The sequence below is a fragment of the Eptesicus fuscus genome, chromosome 9 (genome assembly GCF_027574615.1).
Source record: "Eptesicus fuscus isolate TK198812 chromosome 9, DD_ASM_mEF_20220401, whole genome shotgun sequence".
In the NCBI taxonomy this organism is placed as follows: domain Eukaryota; kingdom Metazoa; phylum Chordata; class Mammalia; order Chiroptera; family Vespertilionidae; genus Eptesicus; species Eptesicus fuscus.
In genome coordinates, this window is record NC_072481.1 from 101220805 (window position 1) to 101241881 (window position 21077).

Sequence of the window (21077 nt, forward strand, 5' to 3'; positions counted from 1 at the left end):
ATGCATTTACCTGCACATTGTCACGCGGGCATCTAGTCTGTTGTATCTGACAGGTGGAGTCCTACACGGAGATGTCTCCAGTTCTCTTCCCCCACTCCTCCAGTGCCAACTTCAGACTTCCTCCAGGTCCCTCCCACAGAGACGCTCCAGTGCACAGCCTTGTGCCGACGGTGTGCTGGGCCTGGTGAGGAAGCCCTGGAGTGCACACTCAGGGCGGGGCCACCAGGCCCTAGGTGACGTGCACATGTCATTGTGAGAGTCGTGCCAGGTCTCCATCCAGACTGGCTGCCAGTGCCCGCTGCCACCCGAGGGCGCATTGACTGCTTGTTCTGATTTTTTCAGTTTAAAAGTTATTTTATGTTGGGGTTGTTTTTTCTTGTTAATTTTCAGGATGTTATTATATTTTCTCAGTAGCAATTCTTTGTCAGTTGTAGACATTCCAAAAATGTCTCCTAAGTTGTCAGCAATCTATTATGTTGTCCATGGAGGTCTTTCCTACAGAGAATTTTAATTTTGATGCGGTCAGATCCATCCACTTCTTACTGTGTGGTCTGTGCCTTTGAGTTTTAAGACGTTCTCCTGCCCTTGACTCCTCCCATCCTCCCGTCACTGAGATTCTCTCTGTTAACTTCTTAGCTGAGTTGTAAGCTTTCCTTGCTGCTGCTGTTGCTTTCTTATGCCTTGTCCTGGATTGGAGACTTAGGTCAGGCTGCTTAGAGGCAGAGCCTGAGTTGGGGTCCTTGTGCACATGCTGGTTCGGGGAGGTGCAGGGAAGGAGCTGGACAGTGCCTCTGATCCCACAGGGAGCTCAAGTGTGAGTCGCCCCAAGGGCTGTTGCCTTTGTGCTCCCATGATACTCACTGACTGGCTGGGCTCCTCCAGTCCCCACTTCTGTGGGCCAACTTAACCTCCCAGGCATTTCTCCAGAGGAGCTTGCACTTGTGTGCTGGCGGCCAATGTGCAGGTGAGTTACCTGCCCAGTCATGGGGGTGTGGACAGGCATCGGCAGCACCTGCTATACTTGCTGACCCTAGATACTTTGGAACTGCATGCCTCCAATAGGGTGTGACTCTGCCCGTGTTACCACCCACAGTCTCCACGAAGGACCTGATCGAGACTTGCTGCGCAGCTGGACAGCAGTGGGCCATTGACAATGACGAGTGCCTGGAAGTCCCTGAGAGTGGCGCTGAGGGTGATGTCTGCAGGTAGGGCGGGCACCCGGGGGCAGGCAGAGCTGCCCATTCACCTTCTCCAGACCCCTGGTTGCCTTGGACTGCAGGTCCTGACAGTGCAAGGTGAGCACATGGTTCACCTGCTTCCAGGTGCTCAAGGGCGATTGGATATGGCAGCTGTGGCCCAGTTGGTGAGGCTTTCTGCAGGTGCGGAGAGCCCAAGACTGGACCCCAAAGTAAACTAGCCACATACATTTATAGTGGGCCTGTTACACGTAATCAGGAGCAAGTGTTAAAGGACCATTGGCCCCAGGAGTAATTGTGTGCTTCTCTAGCTGCTGGGCAGGGCTCCATCCACACAGGTTATACTTGCTCAGCTTTGAGCTGGGGAGCTCAGTCCTCTTTCTCTCCCCACTTTGCTACCCTAGAGTCTCTAAAGGAGTGGCCTTTCACCGTCCTCTTCTACTGCCTGTGCTGGTTGTTTCTTCTGTCTCTGGTGTCTCAGCAAAGGCGTCATTTACACCCAGGCCAGCCCTGTGCCAGGCCTGGAAGATGTGTTGATCAGCTACTCACCATTTCTTTTTTCTAGCGACACCGTTTTTTCCAATCTACTCATTTTTCCAGACAAAGGAAGACAAGGTTCAGATAAGTGATGTGATTCACCCAAAGCCATACAACTCACTGGGAGCATGGCCAGGAGTAGACCTCATGTTTCCTAATGTCCAGCTCACCATACCTCCTTTACAAACATTTAAATGCTAACCATGTCCCTTTCCTTTTCCTCTGTTGTCCCACCAGTTTGGGGCTATTTAGGAGTTAGAGCATGCACAAGTCACAGTCCTGGAGTTTTGAGCTGAGTAGCCCTTATAAGTAGTGCACGCTTCCATTCCTGTTGTGATGGGAAACTCACTGCTCCGTGGCCAGCCGGTTGTCACTGGATAGCCCTCGCTGGGACATGCTCTTCCTCGCGTGGAGCTGAACCCTGCTTTCCCACAACCCTTCCTCTGTGTCCTGGCTCTGCCCTTATGCTGCTGGCTCATCAGGTGCCTCTGCCCCAGGGCAGCCCTACTGATATTGGGAGGCTTGACCAGGAACACTGTAGGCTACGCTCCTCCATACCAACCAGGATTGGGTCTTCCTGTCTTTCTCAGCCCCATGTGGGGTTTGGAGTGCCAATTCCCCTTTCTCGTTGGTCAGGACACACAGTACTGAGACCAGTGGGGCCCAGGCCTAAAGTCTTCTTGGTTAAGGAGAAACAACCCATGTGACTCAGTGGGCCGGGGGGGGGGGTGGTGGTGGTGCTGGCCTTGCCAGTGCACCTGTCATCAGCACTGCCCTGCTCGTATGGGCTTCCCTTCTCGGAGCCTTGGTTTCTTTCCCTGGGTGGACGGGGTGGGTGTTCAGGTGGGGCTGAGGGCACTTCTGTTGCAGGACAGCTCAGAAGCACTGCTGCGCATCCTACCTGAAGGAGAAGAGCTGCATGGCTGGTGTTGTGGGCGCCAAGGAGGGCGAGGCCTGTGGGCTTGAGGACAGCGACACCTGTGGCACCTCCTTGTACAAGGCAAGTCCGACCGCACCCTCTGTGGCCTGAGGGTCCTTGAGGGCTGGGGTTTGGGTTCCCTGGTGGGACTCCACAGTGAGGGTGACGCTCTCACATGGTCAAGGGTCTCTTCATCTGCATGGAGAGCATCAGCAGTTGCGACCTAATTCACAAAATATTTACTGAACCCCAGTGTATGCCAGGCCCTGTTTTAGGCATGAGGGATGCAGAAACGTGTAACACAAAAATCCTTGCTCTCTCTGGGTTTTCCTTCTAGTCAGGGAGACAGATGGAGATCAAGGTGAGTATGTTAATGTTCAGTATATTAGAAGGTGATAGTGCCAGGGAGGAAAAACTGAAGAGAGGAGAGGGACAAGCTATGTCAGAGATTGGGAGGGTCTGGAGTTTCATCTGCAGTGGCTGGAGATGGCCTCACTGGGAAGGGGATGTTTGAGTAAACCCTGCAGGAGGAGAGGGCTGAGCTGTGTGGACTTCTGTGGGAAGTATCTTCTAGGCCAGGGGTGGGGAACATCTTGCCCGGGGACCATATAAGGCCCACAAAATCTTTTGGTCTGGCCCTGCCAAGGCATTAGGGGTGAGTTAATTAAATGTTTGACCAAATAGAGCAGGCTAATTTTTAAGTTGATAATTTTTTATGGCCCTTGAATGATGTTATAAATATCCAATGTCCCTTGGTAGAAAAAAAAAAGATCCCCCACCCCTATTCTAGGCAGAAGGAACAACAAGTGCAAAGGTCCTGAGGCAAGTATATGCTTGGCATGTGTGAGGAGCGGCAAAGAGGCCTGTGTGGCTGGAGTGCAGTGAGTGAGGAGGGAGTAGTAGGAGCTGAGGCCAGAGAAGCTATGGGCAGACCCTGTCCAGCATTATAAGGATGGTGGTTTGCTCTCAGTGAGGTGGGAGACACGGAGAGTTTTGAAGGGCATTATCTGGGTCCCTTCTGCAGTTGTGGGGACCGAGAGGGTTCTTCTCCATGGACAGAGTGGTCAGGATGGAATTAAACCTCACCACACAGTCATGGAGCAGAGAGAAGAGGAGGAGCCTTCTAGCAGAGGGAACAGTGTGAGCAAAAGTACAGAAGCTAGAGCCTGTGGCAGCGGGGTTCAGTAGCCTGTGGCAGCGGGGTTCAGTAGCCTGTGGCAGCGGGGTTCAGTAGCCTGTGGCAAAGAGGTGCAGCGGGAGCAGGCTGTCAGGAGTCCTCTGGCTCTTACGTGAAGGACAGTAACTACTGCCGTGAGATATTTTGGGCTTCAGGCTACAGGTGGCAGGGCTCGGGACGAGACGTCAGTTTGGCTGCAAGGAATGGAAAACTCCCTAAACGTTTCTTATTCTGTCATATGCTGGTGGTTGCAGGCAGCCAGGCCAGAACTGACGGAATGAGTGGCTCTGTGGTCTCCAGGGACATAGGTTTGTTCTGTCTTGTTGCCCAGCCAAATGGAATATGCTGCCTCCTGGTCCAGAATGGCTGCTTGAGCTCCAGGCAGCATGTTAGAAGGATGGGGAAGAGCCCCTCTTGAAATTATTTTTCATTGTGCCAAATACACAGAATGTAAAATTGACCATCTTAATTATTTTTTAGTGTATAGTTCAGTGGCATTAAATACACTCACACTATTGTACAACCATCACCACCATCGAGCTCCAGAATTCTTCCATCTTCCCAAACTGAAACCCTGTCCCGTGTAGCACTCACCCCATACCCTTTCCCTCCAGCCCCTGCACCCACCCTTCTACTTTCGGTCTCTATGACTGACTACTCTAGGGACCTCATCTGTGTGGAATCACAGTCTTTGTCCTGTGTGATTGGCTTATTTCACCGAGCACAGTGTCCTCCAGGTTCACTTACGGTGTAGCCGGTATCAGGATGTCTTTTCTTTTGAAGTTGAATACTATTCCATTACATGTAAAGAGCACATTTTGTTGATCCATTCATCTTTTGATGGACATTGGGTTGCTTCTACCTCTTGGCTGTGTGACCAAGGCTGCTGTGGACACAGGTGTGAGAAGAGCCCCTCCTTTGAGGACAGACAGTACTTCCACTAACAGCACATTAGCTAGAACTTAGGCCAGTAGTCACACCTAGCTGAAGGGTGGCTGAGAAATGTAGTCTTTATTCTGGAGAGGTCACATGTTCCGCTGAAAATTGGGAAGAAGGGAAAGCAGACATTGGGGCCCAACGCCTGGCTGGTTGTGCAGCAGAGGACGGGGCAGACCAGGGCAGTGGGCAGTGTCAGGAGCATCATCAAAAGAGATGTTTAGGGGAGAGAGTGTAAGGAGTTGAAGTGGGGTCGCAAGCCTGGATGACTGATAGGGACATTTGGAGGAGGGTAACATTTTGGAAATGATTTGGACTTTAATTTTTATCATGGTGGGTTGATATTTTTCTAAAAACAATTGATATTAGGGAAAGGACTTTGGTGACAGAAAAGTTTTGAATCCCATTTTTGTCTGTATGTTTGACCCTGACCAGCCTTTTTTGAGCCTCAGCTTGTCCATCTACAAAATGGGGATTATAATATATGTCTTATGGGTGGTTGTGAGCATCAGAGGTAAGAAAAACTAAGTAATTTATTAAGTACATTAGGGGCCCGGTGCACGAAATTCGTGTACTGGGGGTCAGGGGTCCCTCAGCCCAACCTGCCTCCTCTCACATACTGGGAGCCCTCAGGGGATGTCCTACTGACGGCTTAGGCCCTCGCCCCACAGGGAGTGTACCTAAGCCCCAGTCTGGCCTCCCTTTGTGGGAGGCAACCGGGCTGGTCAGGGGAAGGCACCAGCCCCATCACCTCGCTGCTGCAGCCACTGTCAGTCACCACAGCCTCCAAGGTGTTTTCATCAACACGAACTCCAGTCCCTTCACCAAGAAAAAATGACAACTTTCTTTAGGCATTTTCAAGATGTGCCTTTCATAGGATATGACATTTCTTTATTTATTTTTTATCCTCACCTGAGGGTATGTTTCCATTGACTTTTAGAGAATGTGGAAGAGAAAGGGAAAGACAGAGAAACACTTTGATTGGTTGCCTCCTGCATGAGCCCTGATCTGGGCCCCGGCCAGGGAGGAGCCTGCAACCTAGGTACATGCCTTTGATCAGAATTGAACCCAGACCCTGCTGTCTGCAGGCTGAGACATTATCCACTGAGTCAAACCGGCTAGGGCAGGATATGACATTTCTTAGCCTTCCAGCAGCAGACCTTCATTTTTTTTCTCCAGAAGTGTGGTGGAAAAACCCTAGATCACCTTTTTGGATTCTTATTACCCAAGTTACTAAGAATATTACCAGTGGCATACAGGAAGCTTAGCCAATGTGCAGTCAGAAAAGGTGTTTCCTCTATAGTTCACATCAATCGCGGGCTGGGTCCTGCCCAGGCCTAAAGCCTCTGGCCAAAGGTTTAGGCCTGGGCAGGCCCCTCCAGCTCCCTCTGATCACCGGCTCAGCCCCTGCCCAGGCCTGCCCAGGCCAAAAGCCTCTTGGGCAGGAGCGGACCCCCAGCTCCCTACAATCAATTGCAGGGTGTCCGCTCCTGCCCAGGCCAAAAGCAGACCCCAGCTTCCTGCCCAGGTGATCAATCGCAGGGGGTCCACTGGTGTACCAGGCCGAAGAAACCCCCCGCTCCCTGCGATCGATGGCAGGGGGTCCGCTCGTGCACCAGGCCAAAAGCCTCCGGTGGAGGGACACCCAGCCAAAAGCCTCTGGCGGAGCGGACTCCCAGCTCCCCACTTTTGATGGCAGGGGGTCCGCTCGCCACACCCACCATCCAATCAGAGTGAGGAGCTGGGTGTCCGCCACGCCCACCATCCATCGAAAGCAGGAAGCTGGGTGTCTGCTCCGGCTCCAGGCCAGAAGCCTCCGGCAGAGGCTTTTGGTCTGATGCCAGAGTGGACCTCAGCTCCCTGCAATCCATCGCAGGGGGTCAGCTCAGGGCGCCTATTATTGCAAATTAACCGCCATCTTGGTTGGGTTTATTTGCATACTCACTCTGATTGGCTGGTGGGCGTTGATTGGCTGGTGGGCGTGGCTTGGGTGTAACGAAGGTGCGGTCAATTTGCATATTACTGTTTTATTAGGTAGGATGGTGGGTCTTGACTAAGTGGAAGTGGTTACTATTGGGTGATACAGGTCTGGAGTACAGGCTATTGCTGTGTAACAAACAATCCCAAATCAAGTGATTCATGACTGGCTTATCTCATGAGGTAGTTTTGCTGACCTGGGCCGTGCTCAGCTGATCTTAGCTGAGCTCACTTAGGAGGTGTCTGCTGCCAGCTGATGGCTCCACTGGCACTTTATGATTTAGGATGGCTGCAGCTGGGATGACCTTTTCCTACTCTGTGGTCTCACAACTTGTAGCAGATTAGCCTTGGCTTGTTTAGTTCGTGGCGGGCAGGGTTCCAACACAGGGAATGAAAGTGTGCAAGGCCTTTGAGGCAGGGGCTCAAAACTGGTATATTGTCACTTCTGCCTCATCCTATTGGCCAAAGCAAGTCGTGAGGTGCAACCAAGAGTTAGAAAATAGTCTCCCTTTTGATCAGAGGAACTGCACTATCACATTGCAAGACAGTGGACACAGGGAAGAGGACATGATTGGGACTATCGATCAACCACAGTAGTTTAAACAATTGAAGATTTTTTAGAGGTGAGCAGTCTGGGACAGGGGTGTAGCTACACAGTAGCTTCAGGAGCTCTGGCTTCTCTTTTTCTACTCAGTCATCTTTAGCTTTCCCTTCCATCTTGAAGGTCACTTCATGCCCCAAGATGGTTGTTAGAACTCCAGCCACCGTATCTGTCCCAAAGAGGAGGAAGGGGCATGTGAAAAGGATGTGCTTTCAAGTTGAGTCAGCCCCAGGGCCAAGCTTTTCTGAAAGCTCTACCCAGCGGTCTCCTAGAATCAGTGTGCTAGCAAAAACAGGGTGGGTGGAGTGGGTGTGACTGGGGCTAATTTGCAGTTTTCATAGAGGCCATTGATTAATTATTTCAAAAGACTTGCATTAGCCCTACTCTGAGCCAGACATGGGGAATGGAGAGCACATACTAGAAAGAAGAAACAAGACAAGGTTAGTTCAGTCTCATTTATCAGCTCCTCTGCTGAGCCTGACCCAGGCTGCTTCCTGGGGGCGCTCAGTGAGCCCCACAGGCTCACAGACCCAGGGGAATGCAGGTGGGCTCTGGGGGCCAGGCTGTAGCAGTGACTGCATGTCTCCCTCCAGCAATGCTGTGACTGCTGTGGCCTGGGGCTCCGTGTGCGGGCTGAGGGCCAGTCATGCGAGTCCAACCCCAACCTGGGCTACCCCTGCAACCACGTCATGCTTTCCTGCTGTGAGGGTGAAGACCCCCTTATCGTGCCCGAGGTCCGCCAGGCTCCGGAGCCTGAGTCTGCACCACAGAGAGGTGGGTGTTGCCTCACCCTGATCCAGGGTCTATAGGATGGTTGGGTGAGGAGGAGAGAGCTTTTGGAGCTTCTAGCCACTGCTGGGTGACCCTGGCCTTCTATGGAGACTCTGGGTCCATGGCCATTGTAGCTTGGGGCACAAGTTCTGCACACCAGAGTTCCTCAGTGGCTGTTGAGAATGGACTGAGGCCTGTCATTTCCAAGATGGTGATTTTATTCAGTTTTCCAAGTACCAATCACTTCACCCACTGAACTACCAACTACCTACTACCTATCACCTTCCACTCTCATCCACGCTTTTATCCATCCATCATCTCACCCATCTCCCACCCATTCTCTGGTCTATTTTGCCATCCATACTCCACCCACTATACCATTCATCTACCATCCCTCATCTATCCATTCTCACATCCACTCATCCATCCATTCATCTCCCCCACCCATCTGCTTACCTGTTTGCCTACCCATGCACTCACACATTCATTTACTCATCCACCTGTTCACCTACCCATCTGTCTGTCCATCCATCCATCCATCAGTCTGTCCGTCCATTGATCTTTCTATCCATCTTATTTATTTGTCCATCCATCCATCTGCTCATGTATTCACCACCCCCAAACCTTTCACGTATCCATCATTCACTTACCTTTGTTCATCCATCCTCCATTCCTCTCACCTATGCCATTCTTGTGTCCTCAGGGAACAGGGTATAATTGGTATGGAGAATGCATTTGTAAATGTTGCCCCACCTGTCTGGTCAGCCTCTTCAGGCTAGCACTGCCTTTTATGCCTATATTAGAGGCGCAGTGCATGAAATTCGTGCATGGCGGGGGCAGGGAGGGGGATGTCCCTCAGCCTGGCCTGCACCCTCTCCAATCTGGGACCCCTCGGGGGATGTCCGACTGCCGGTTTAGGCCCGATCTCGCAATCCAGGACCACTGGCTCCTAACCACTCACCTGCCTGCCTGCCTAATGCCCCCAACTGCCCTCCCCTGGCAGCCTGGTCACCCCCAACAGCCCTCCCCTGCCGGCCTGATTGCTCCTAACTGCTCTCCCCTGCTGGCCTGATCACCCCTAACTGCCTCTGCCTCGACTCCCACCACCATGGCTTTGTCTGGAGGGATGTTGGACATCCGGAAGATGGCCGGTCAACCCAGTCTAATTAGCATATTACCCTTTTATTAGTATAGATTATCAGCCTGGCCCTGTGCTTGTCCCAGAAGAGTCACTAGCAAATGACTGAATGAGTGATGGCTTTGTTTGGTGGCCCCGCTTCACCACCAGACCATGAGTTCTCTGAGGGCTGATCAGACCTGTGCCCTTACCCTCTCTATCCTGACCTGGCACTGGTCCCCAGAAGCCATAGGGGGACCAGTGTGTGTGTGTGTGTGTGTGTGTGTGTGTGTGTGTGTGTGTGTGTGTGTTGGAAGGGAGGGAGCTCCAGGTACCAGTGTGGGCCCTGGAGCCTGCGTTTGCTCCTGCCTGAGGGTCAGGAGCCAGGTCTTAGAGCTTCCAGTCCTCAGTGTCCCTGGGATCTCCTCCCTCGTGTGCCCTCCATGTGCTGTGATCATTGTTTCAGCTGCCAGGTTCAGCCTCTCACCCTATCTAAGACTATCTCCTGGACTCAGGGCCATTAGCCTTCTTTGTGCCTCTGGGCCAGCAGGAGCCCAATCAAGGTGTGCCAGTGAGTCAGCAGGTGGTCTTTGTGGAGCTGGGCCTGCAGCCCTGGGGCTGGTGTCACAAAAGCCCTGGCTGGCCACTTCTGCAGGTGTTCACACACTCTGCCGTGACCAGCCGAGGACCAGGTGCCCAGGAGGGTTCCAGAAGCACAGGCCTAGTCTTTCCTGCAGCTGTGTGGACCTCTAGGGCAACTGTGGGCCTGTCCTGGCACTTCAAGGATTGGGAAGTGAAAATCCCAGAGGTGGTCCTAGCATCAAGGTTAACGTGTGGCCCTCGGAGTCCAGCCGACTGGTTGGAATCCCAGGTCCACTGTTCTCCTCAGCGAGTCGTGGGCCTTCTTGGAGACTTTGTCAGACACAGATTCTCTCTCCTCCTCACTCCCTGCGGGGAGGGATGGCAGGATGCTCATCCAGGGCTTGTGGTTCCTGACCCTGTTACTGTCGCCATGTTTTCATAGTCCAGATGAGGAAGCCTCACTTCGCCCTTGTGCAAAGTGGGTCCTTGGCATAGTTGGGACTCCCAGTAGGCTCCTGTTTTTGACCTGGGCTCTGGTGTACTGGATTTGACCAGACCCAGTCCATCCCTGGGTCTCTGTCATGATAATGCAAGACAGTGGAAATCTGGGCATGGGAATTAGATGCCTGCTGTCCAAAGCCAGGGGTTCCTGGGAGAAGACCTTGTATCCTGTGGGGACAAAGTTTGCTGGATGTGATGGTGGGCCCAACAGAAACCTGGGTCTCCCAGCAGGATGGGGCAGTGGCAAGCATATGGAGGGTGGACCAGGCCAGGGGAAGCTGACAGGACAGAGGGACTGGCTGGCCTGAGCAGCCAGCATGGGCACAAAGGCTGGCCAGTCCAAGGAAGTGCCACATGATGAGGTTAGATCTAGGGGCTGCTTGAGCATGGGTGTAAAGGCCAGGGTAGCAACCATAAGTCTGATTCAAGGTAAAATTTGGGGGGAAGTCCAGCTTCAGGGGTCAGAGGGTAGACACAGGGCCAAGAAGGGTCCAGAGCCAGAAGTTCATGTTTCTCTCCTTCAGTGACTAACTGGTGGGTAACCTGGGCCTCAGAGGCCACAACTGGCAGGTCAGGTCAACCCGGGTGCCAGTCCTACTCAGGTGACCTTGTGCAAATCAACACGCACCTCCGAGCTTCAGCATCACCGCTGCCGGGGGGCACTATTGTGAGACATGTGCTGATGAAGCGGGCTGAGCATGAACCCTGCAGCATGACCAGCAGCCTGCCCAGCAGAGCTGGGCACAGGGTCATAGGGCTGGAACATCAGCCATCACGACCCTCCTCTAGGTGCCAGGCCTGGGCTGATTGGGCTGGAGCTTAATGTAAATGCCTTCAATATGAAACATGTTCTTCACATGTGAGCATATGCAGTTGCTCCCTTGAGGGGCTTGGTGGCCTGGTGCTGGCAGACTGAGTTGGGGCCCCAGGCTGACATGCAGCATGGAGGGGTTTCTGGCCTCTCCCTTTTCCATGACTGTATATCGAGAGCTTTCTAAGGCTGCTCGGCCCTAGAAGCCTTCTCTCCCACTCTCACCGAGTCCCCAATGCAGCCTGGAAGGCATGGGGAGACCTGGTGCTGTCCAAAGTGACACAGCTGGGAAAGCCCGAGTGATGGTTCAGATCTCAATCTGATGGAATCCAGTTTGGGGGCCCTTTCTGTTGCTAGGTGTTGTCCTCCCTGATGTCCCTGAGGTCAGAGGTCTGAATCCTATTTACCACTTTAGCCAAAGCTTCCGGAGGGCTTTTGTGGACCTGGCTCTGATGGGTTCACTCTTATTGCTGAGGGTTGTCCACCCACCCATCCTTCATCCATCCATCCACCCATCTTTCATCCATGCACATTGCCTCAACTGGGCACGCAGAGTTCTGATGAGGACCTGCGTTGATTTTCGGGGGGCCTGAAGTCTCAACCACCTGCTGGGGCCAACGCAGCTCCATCATGAGCACTGACTCCTGCCCAGTTTCAGAGGTGCAGCTGGGGAGCCGGGAGGCCCTGTCACTGGGCATGGAGACTGAGCTGCCCAACAGCCTGCCCGGCGATGACCAGGATGAGTGCCTGCTCCTCCCGGGGGAGCTTTGCCAGCACCTCTGCATCAACACTGTGGGCTCGTACCACTGTGCCTGCTTCCCCGGCTTTTCACTGCAGGATGACGGCCGAACCTGCCGCCCAGGTAAGCACCTGGACAGTCCGGGGCCAGGCCGGGGCTGATCTTGCCGGGCATTGTGGCCTTCCGGGGGACTACGGGGTACTTCTCCCGCCACCCCACACACAGGAGCCTGCAGGATGCGGGGGTCTCTGGTGGTGGGCTTTGTGAGGCCAGGAAGATAGGCTCCTTTCCGGAACTGTCTGCAGGGGACACCCAGCGCCCTGCTCTGGGTTCGGGTGCAGAGCTAAGACCCAAGCCACATAGGCTCCCATCAACCTAATCTGTGTCCCAGTGTGGGGCCCCTGGTGGCTAAGCCCCAGTAGGTAGCCTAGGGGGTTGCCACAGCCCCAGTCTGGGGGGCCTTCCTCTCTGCCCGCTTCCAGGGATAGATTTGTCAGTCCTGAAATCCACTCCTCTTCTTCCTTGCCTCCTCTGTCCTAAATATCCTACCTAAAGTGAGATTGCTACCTAACGTACGTTGCTTCCTGAGCCTCAGTTTCCTCTCCTGTGAAATGGGCGGGGGAGGATTTAAATGAGGCAATTCCTGTCAAGTGCTGGCATGGGGCCTGTTAGAGCCTGTGTCCTGGCTGAAGATGTGAGACAGACCTTCCCTCCTATCTGCTCTGCCTGGGACAGACAATGGCCCCCCACAGCCAGCGGCTGCAGAGGAGTCTGCACTGAGGTCAGAACCCTCCCAAGTGGCCCCCAACACCATCCTGCTACCACGGCCACAACCCAACACCTGCAAAGGTAAATTGTGTCGGGGGATGGGTCTGGCCATGTGCAAGATGGGGAGCTTCTGCTTGGGGGGTGGCTGGTCTTGCCTACGGGAACTCAGTGTGGCTGAGGAGGTGAGAGTTGTGGGGAGGGTCAGCCGGGGGGAGAGAGGGTATGAGAATAAGGGACAGCCTGGGCGATTGTATGTGACCCCAAGCAAGACAATTAGCTACTCTTTTGGTCTTAGTTCCTGTGAAATTGAGAGGATACGTTCTTGCTTGTGGAACTGTTGTGCAGACAATAATGTGTAAAAGCTCTTTTTTCTGCTCCTCTCTTCCTTGGTCCTGCTCTGTATTCTCTTTCTATCTCCTCCTCAATCCCATCCCTGTTTCTTGAGGGAAGCTTTGGTGTCCAAGTGGTGGTGGTGGTGGTGGGAGATCTAGTCCATTATCTCAGACACAAGCTGAGGTATGAGCCAGTTTAACAGTGAACTTGGAAAAGGAGGCAGGAGTGAGGCTCCTTGGCTCCCAGTCCCCACGCCTATAGGATAGAGACAGAAGGATGAGCCTGCTGATTTCTGTGCATTTCCTCTCAGACAATGGGCCTTGCAAGCAGGTGTGCAGCATTATTGGAGACACAGCCATGTGCTCCTGCTTTCCCGGCTATGCCATCATGGCGGATGGTGTGTCCTGTGAAGGTGAGTACCATGGGGGTTACCCTCATACTTGTGCAAACCTGAGTTTCCTGTGGTCAGGGCCCCAGGGTGGAGATCGGACAAACAGAATGAGGGAGGTGGTCCGTATCTAAAACTTGGAAGATTAGTGAGGGAACAGGTTTGGCTACTTTGATGAAGAGCCCCAAATAGCTTACCCAGAGATTCCTCGCATGTCACCATGCACAGGTGTTTGTGCAGTTCGGGGTGGACGCACCGATTGGCCAGGACCCCACACCTCTTTTGTCCTGTCTGCTGTTCTCTAGAGCAGTGCTTCCTACACGTGAGCGTGCACCAGAGCCAGCTGGAAGCCTGGCTACAGCATGGACCCTGAGAGTTCTGCAGAATCCCCAGAGCTTCACCCAGTAGGTCTGGAGTGGGGCCTGAGAATTTGTATTTCTCACTAGACTCCAGCTGCCCTGTCCTTGAAGGTTGCCTGTTTGCATGACCAAAGTCTATTCTGACCACATTGTCCCTGTTCCAGCCATGGGTGGAGAGAGGGAAAGAGGGCGCGCACGCCCAATTACTGTAGAGCAGGACCTGGAAGTGGCATTCACCCCTCCCATTTGCCTCTGATGGGGAGCAAGACTAGGGGGTAAGAGTCCCAACTGGATGGCACGTACTCAGTTCTGTTACTGAAACCAATGAGGGGAGAGTGGATGTTGGTGACAATTACCTACCTTTGTCATGAACAAAGGGGTTGAAGAGGTTCCAAAAGCATGTCCCTTTCATGCCTTCAACCCTGCTAGGTCTGGATCTTGTCTCAGTGGGGCCTCTGTCAGCCAGCCTTCCTCCTGTGAGATGGGGCATTGGGCCCAACACCTGTTGGGTGGTTTCCACAGTGAATGGTGCCTTGGGAACAACCTGAGAGGCCTCAAGACTGCACCTCTTCATGTCTTGAGTCAGGACAGACATGGAGCAGGCACATGGTCTAACACACACTTCAGTTCAGGTTCAAGTTCAGGAGAGGTATCCATGGTGGGTTTCGGGGGTACCAGGATTAAGTCTGTCCAGGAAAATGCCCACATCCCTGCCAGAGCGGAAACGCATATCTAGGCCCTCGGCTGAGACAGTTTTCTGATTTGTATGAAAACCATCCAGTGCCCAGAGAAGACAGGAGACTTGCCCAGGGCACACAGCATGGTGGTGACAGGCAGGCCTTGATCTCAGATGGTAGGGTCAGATCTCAGGTACTCTCTGGGCTTTGTTCCCCATCTCTTGGGGTCTCGAAGACAGAATGTATCTCTCCTGGGCTGGGATTCCCTTGGGCCTAGCCAGGCTGGGGGCCAGTCTCTGCGTCTCTCCAGGTCTCCCTCCTCTGCAGAGTCCCCGGCAATATAGGCTGTGGGTTCCAGGCCAGAGGTTGCAGACAGGCATTCTGAGGGTGCAGCTTAGCCAGCAGGGGAGTCCTGCTGGGCTCTATCCTATTTAAAATAATCAAATGGGTTCCCAACCATGAGAACCTCAAGAATTTTTTTTTAAAATGTCCAGATTTCCGTTTTCTCTTGAAACTTTGTAAAAACTGCCCACAAGGGGCCCCCAGCTCGGCCCCTCTGAACAGAGCACAGGCCCCGCGTGCCTCAGAGCCTCCTCTGGCTCCTCCTCCCGTTGTGTGGCCAGCCTGCCCTCCGAGCACTTGAGTTTGCAGCCTGTGGAGGTGAGCACCTGGAGGATGTGGGGGCAGACGAACCGCCTCTGCCCACGTTGACAGTTGGCAGGCAGGCTGCTTCCCTCTCTGACCCTGACCTTACCACCGGTCCTGACCGGGATTCTGGCTTTGACTGGACAAACTCAGACTTGGGCCCAAAGCCCAGAGGTACCACTGATGGGCTGGGAGGTCCCCAGCTGGTGCCGCCCCTCTCTAGGCCTCAGTTGCCCTGTCTGTGACTGGATGCTCCGTGACAGGCTATGCCCTCTAATGGCCCTTGTTTTTCCTTCTGCGGCTGTCACTAGACCGAGACGAGTGCCTGCTGGGTGCTCACGATTGTAGCCGGCGACAGTTCTGTGTGAACACCCTGGGATCCTTCTACTGTGTCAACCACACAGTGCTGTGTGCCCAGGGCTTTATCCTCAACGTGCACGGGAAGTGCGTGGGTAAGCGAGGCCCCGCTGCGCTCTGCGCCACACCACGCCCATCACACATGCTCCAGGGCCTGCCCTCTGCACTTGAGCGCTCAGCACAGCTGGCTCCCCATGTCCTGTCCTGCGTGTCCTCGTGTCCTGTCCTGTTTCTCCACCGACGCCCCGGGGGGCTGCTGTCCCCAAGGACCTGCCGGAGAGGCAGAAAACTCTAATGGATGTCTGACTTGGCTGGGCCCCTGGAACAAGGAGGTCAGACCTGTGGGCAGCAGGAGAGAGTGTGTGAGGTCTGGAGGCAGGGGCCTGGGGGTGAAGCAGGACCCTCTAATCCCTCTGGCCTTGGATAAATGACTTCCATTTTCCAAGCCTCAGTTTGTTCATCTCTAAAAAGAAGGCACTGAGGGCCCCGATCCTCCTCAGAGGTTATATTACCTGTGTGTGTGGTACAGCGGAGGCTGGGCGTAGTGACCATGTGATGGCAGCTGTTGAGATTGCCCTTAGATGTATCCAGACTCCCCTCCAGAGGTGAATGGACGAAGCCAGATCTGAAAGGCCAGCTTTGCACCCCAGCGTAGTGTTCATTTGCTGTTACCATGAGCCATGGGGCTCTCCTCTGAGACTGTTTCCTTCCCTCTAACCTCAGAGCTTGGAGGGCTGGGCAGGGCGGTGCCCATTCCTGCCTGCACATGGTGCTTGGTAACAGCTTGTCCTACCTGCCTCGCAGTGCCTGTGGAGCTGGGCGCGGGGGCTCCCAGTGTGCTCTTTGGCCAGCGAGGTGGGTGGACTCGATGTTGACCCGTATCTGGAGGAAACGTTATAGACCCGAAGTCACAGGGACTTGGGCAGACTGGGAAGTGCTACGGAGGAGACAGGCCAAGGGAGAGGCCATCCTAGCTGTGGGTCTGCACGTGCCTCCTGTTTGCACCTGCCTCCAAGGACGGCTAGGACTTGCTGGTGGAAGGAACAACTCACACAAAGGTGTGGTGTGGCGGTAGGAACAGTGCAGGTGCGATCAGGGCACATGTTCAGAGCCCAGTCCGTCGTCTGTGTGTTTGGGGACCATGTACAGGCTGGACATGTTTGTTCCCTCGCCCTCTGCTGCTGGTCTGATAGGCTGTGTGCTGGGCTGTGCAGCCACTGCAGACATGTTTGCCCTGGCCTCCAGCCATCGGCACAACATGTGCCCTCCATGTGCTTGCCAGTGGTTGGGCAGCTCTTCCTGTCTGGGCTGTGTGTGTGTGTGTGTGTGTGTGTGTGTGTGTGTGTGTGTGTGTGTGTGTCTGGGAAGGCAGGTCCCAAGCCTGGCAGCACCCCTCCCAGGATGCCTGCTTGCCATGGCGAGGGGTGCAGCTCGGCTGGCGGCCTGGAGAAAGGACCATGTGCTAAAAGAGGTGCTGGGCAGCCCGAAAGCAGGCTCTGGGATTAAAGGAGCAAAGGTCCATTTCATTTGTCAAGTTTATGAGGGCACATTTTCACTCCTCTCTTCTCTCCTTACTCGTCCTGCACAGACTACTCAGGGTCTCTTCTTTGTCCTCCTCGTCCACTCACGTGTTCACCTTATCTGTTACAATCATTCTTTCCATCATTCTTCACCCACAAATGTGTACTTGTATCTTCTGCAGTTCACTTGTTAGCTCCAGGCATGTTGTTAACCCCAGCTGGGAGATGGGAAACGGGGGCCCAGATGAAGATAGTGTTTGCTGCAGCCAGACTGCCTGGGCTAACACCCTGGCTCTGCCACTTCCTAGTTATAAGACCTTAGACATGTCACTTACCCTCTCTGAGCCTCAGTTTCCTCCCCTGTGGAATGAGATAGGAATAGCACCCACCTCAGAGGGTCACTGTGGAGATTAAATGCATAGAATTTACAAGTATTTGATGTCATTATTGTGATTCAATCCATGTGTTATACTGAGGCAGCCTGCTCAGGTAGTGAGTTTTCAATCACCAGAGGTAAAGTAGGACAGTGTTGGGTGGTGCCAAGTCCAGAGGACCTGTAATGGACATGTGACCTCTGTGAACACTCCCCTGGGCCTTGCTGTTGGCCTTTTGTGCCTTGCCCTTTAAAAACTGTCTGGGCTCCTGGGAAAAGTGTCCAAGGTGGACTGGGCTTTGAGAAGATAGGAGGGCAGCAGTCGCCAGCTCTGAGGCCTAGCCCACAGCAGGGGAAAGGGCACAGTTCTGGGCTGGGCCCTCCGGGTCTGTTCTTGCTGCTGCCCGTGCAGACTGTGTGGCTTTGGCCCGGCCACACCCCTCTGGAGGCCTGCGGCAGGGTGACGGGTCCGTGCACGCCTGGTGCCGGCACCCTCAGTCCGTGGTGTCTGCTGTTCACGCCGTGACTCCTCCCAGGGTCTTTCTCCTGGGCTCTGGTGTCTCTAGGTCCTGGGAATATGTCTCCCTCTGTTAATCCACCCTGCAAATTAGAAGTTCTTACTTTGCCAACCAAGCCTTCCTTGGAATTCCCACTGACCCAGAACTCTTTCTTTTCCTACCCCATCCCCATCCAAACCAGGGTTGGCCTGGCCTTAACCATTTGTTTCACCTGTGAGTTTGGGAGAGTCTCTTTGCCCACAGCCCTGCCTCCCTCCTCTCCACCTGGTCCCATCATCCTTGTGGACTCGGCTCCGATGTAGCTCCTCCTGAGCAGAGACTTACAGTTTGGTCCCGAGTAGATGGTGCTCTGCCCTGGGACTGGAGACAGCTTTCCTCCCGAGTCGCCGCCCTGCCTTTCCTGTCTGCCCTGCCAGGCTGACAGTTCCTTGAAGGCAGGGGCTGTGGTGACCCCCCCACGTGACCCCCTGGACCTAGCACCACAGAACAGGCACTAGTGAATGTGTGTCCAGGAGTGACCATCCGTGCGTGACTGCCCCCACCAGGCACAGCTTGCAGGCCGGCACTGCCATGTGTCCGTGTGTCCCCGCACCAGACCTGTGGTGATCCAGAGTTGGGAACTCTCCACAGGCTCTTGTCCTCGTTGCTGCTGCTTCTCTCTCCCTTCCCCACTGCTCCTCTGGGAGTCAATCCTTGGCCTCTTCCTCTGTGCCCTGTCGCCCAGATGAGTCCAGCAGCTGCCCGCTCTCAGATTAGTACCTCTATGTAGACCCCTTCGGTGAACTCAGAGGTGTGTCTCCAGCTGCCTCTTGACTCAAATTCCCTGTGGCCTCAGGGCTCCCGTCCTTCCCCCGTGAGCCGGCTTCTCCTGGCCGCCCTGCCAAGGTGCTAGTGTCCACCTGTCACCTACTTGGCCAGGCAGCTTTGCAGACCCTGGGCCCCTCTTTTCCTCTCACTCATCTCAGTTACTGGGAGACCCTGCTGGCCCATCTTCACTGTGTTTTTCAGAACCGACTGCTTTTCCTTGCCTCCGTGGATGGCAGTCCAGCATCTCCTAACAGCTTCCATTTTCATCCCTGGAGTGTTCACACCCAGCCAGCTCCTACCCCCTTCTACATCTCCTAACACTGTTCTCTAGCCTGCAGGCCACCCCTCCTGGCTGGCCTTGGGCCTGCCTAGCAGGCCTCTTCAGTGCCCTGGCACTGGCTCTCTCCTCTGCCTGGAATATCTGCTGGGCTCATTCTGTCTTCTTCAAATGCTTGCTCTAACGTCTTCTTTGAGGACCCTCCCCTGACCTCCTACCTAATGCGGTGTGTGCCCACCGCCCGCAGCACTCCTCCTCTCCTTCACCCGCGGTGCTCACGACTGCCATTCCTGTTACACGTCTGCTTACACAGCCGTTGGGCCTCCACTTTTTGAGTGTCCCCAGGATGGCGGGTTCATCTGTCTTGTTCACCATGAATCCCTGGTGCCAAGAACAGTGCTTGTTGGCACATGGCAGGTGCTCAGTAACTCTCTGTCCAATGAATGGATGCTCAGACAGGTGGGTGTCAGCACTGCACTACTCTGGGTGGTGAGCACCTCGAGGGCAGTGCTGGCCGCACTCAGCCACCGCCCGGGAAGCACGCTGTATGCAGTCTCTGACGGCATCCCTCTCCCTGCAGACATCAACGAGTGTGTGACGGACTTGCACACGTGCAGCCGGGGCGAGCACTGCGTGAACACAGTAGGCTCCTTCCGCTGCTACAAGGCTGTCACCTGCCAGCCGGGCTACACTCTCGAGGAAGGCGAGTGCGCAGGTGAGGATAGGTCTGCAGGCCTTCCCCTGATCTGTCGCCTGACCTGCTGTCGCCACCCTCTCACCCCCTTCAGATCTATCCCTGACCTGCCCAGAGTCACGCGCTCCCAGCACTTCGGTTTTATGCCTCTGGGAAGACTCCACAGAGGATGGTATTTGAGGTAGAGGGGTGTCTGAGACCGATGCGGTAGGCGAGGATGTGCTCCTGGCTTTGCTACCATCGCTGGTGTCTGGGTGCCACTTATCCCCTTGCCATGCCTCAGTTCCCATTTTATGTTGGGGTGGAGCTCCATGGATCACTTCTATCCCTTTTACTGGAAAATTCTAGCTTCCTAGAAAGACGGAGAAGTTTCACTGAACCTCTTCCTGTGCCTATAGGTTCTGGGTGGCAGGGACATGTGGTAGGCATGGTATCCTTGTTCCTGATCTCCTGGTGAGGCACATGAGGCCACACAGGCAAACAAGAAGATGGCAGAGCAGTCTTGGATGGGTGCTCTATTAGGTGGGGAGTCAGAGGGGGCCCCTGTGGAGCTAAAGTCAGAGTGGAGATCTACATAATGAGAAGCTCTTGGGAAGGGTGTTCTAGGCAGGGGAACAGCAAGTGTGAGGTCTTTTGAGAGGAGAGAGATCTTGACACTTAGAACAGAAAGAGAATTTCGAGGTTTGAAGCAAGCATGCCAACAGCTTGGAAGGAGGGCACGAGGCCCGCAGACCCTGTTAGGAAAGGAGCTTGGATCTGTTTCACATGTGATATGAAGCATTTTGTTTTTAACTGAAAATGCCCAGAAGAACATCACCAGGGAGGGAGGACCTCCTGAAACGCTTGTTTGTTACAAGTCTCCGAGGATGATGAGAAGGAGCCCTGAGGTTGGGTGTGAGCTCAGGGAGGTGGATTAATACAGTCCTGTCTGGCTCTAAGCTGATCGCGGAGTTGGAGGTTGGGTGAGCTAGGAGGAGAAGTGAGCCCAGCCCCTCTGCCTATCTGAGTGCACACCCGTGACCACCCACAGGGCAGGTGCAGATCCAGGGCCAGCCCCTCTCGAAGAAGCCAGGCACCTGGGGAGGGTGCCACCTCCCTGGACATGCCCCAGCACCCCTTAACCCTCTCTCCGCTCAGGCTGCGGGGCTCCGTGGAGTGTGGGGAGGCTGCCTCTCAAGCACCAGGTGGTAATCAGACCGGGGCTGTGCACGTTCATGTCCACCTGCCGGGAACACAGTACAGGGCCCCCTAGAGACTGGGCTGCTGTGGGAAAGTGGTGGAAGCTTTGGAAACTAGAGAGGGAATGGTGGAGGGACAGAAGACATACAGACTCTTGGGCGTTGGTCTGGCAGTCAGTGAAGCCTAATGGGTTTTGGCCTGCCCTTAATTCTGTGTCACCTTTCTGCTCTGCCTGTTTCCTGGTCTGTAAAAGCGGCCTGATTGCCTGCTGTGCAGGAAGCACGGGAAAGTAGAGGCCCAGTGCTGGGTAAGCCAAGG

General features: G+C 54.4%; 1 protein-coding gene across 8 annotated transcripts in view; it reads left to right on the forward strand.

Annotated features, from left to right (window-relative positions):
- Nucleotides 1-21077, forward strand: part of FBLN2 (fibulin 2) — a 101453-nt gene that overhangs the window by 63509 nt on the left and 16867 nt on the right. For 6 of the 8 annotated variants that reach the window (XM_028135302.2, XM_054721613.1, XM_054721611.1 and 3 more), the window contains 8 exons: nt 1094-1205; nt 2604-2733; nt 7937-8117; nt 11778-11987; nt 12600-12713; nt 13276-13377; nt 15346-15486; nt 19467-19601. In XM_028135302.2, coding sequence (XP_027991103.2) covers nt 1094-1205; nt 2604-2733; nt 7937-8117; nt 11778-11987; nt 12600-12713; nt 13276-13377; nt 15346-15486; nt 19467-19601 — 1125 coding nt within the window. The remainder of the gene's footprint in view (nt 1-1093; nt 1206-2603; nt 2734-7936; nt 8118-11777; nt 11988-12599; nt 12714-13275; nt 13378-15345; nt 15487-19466; nt 19602-21077) is intronic. The other 2 variants (XM_054721610.1, XM_054721612.1) reach the window with 2 other exon arrangements.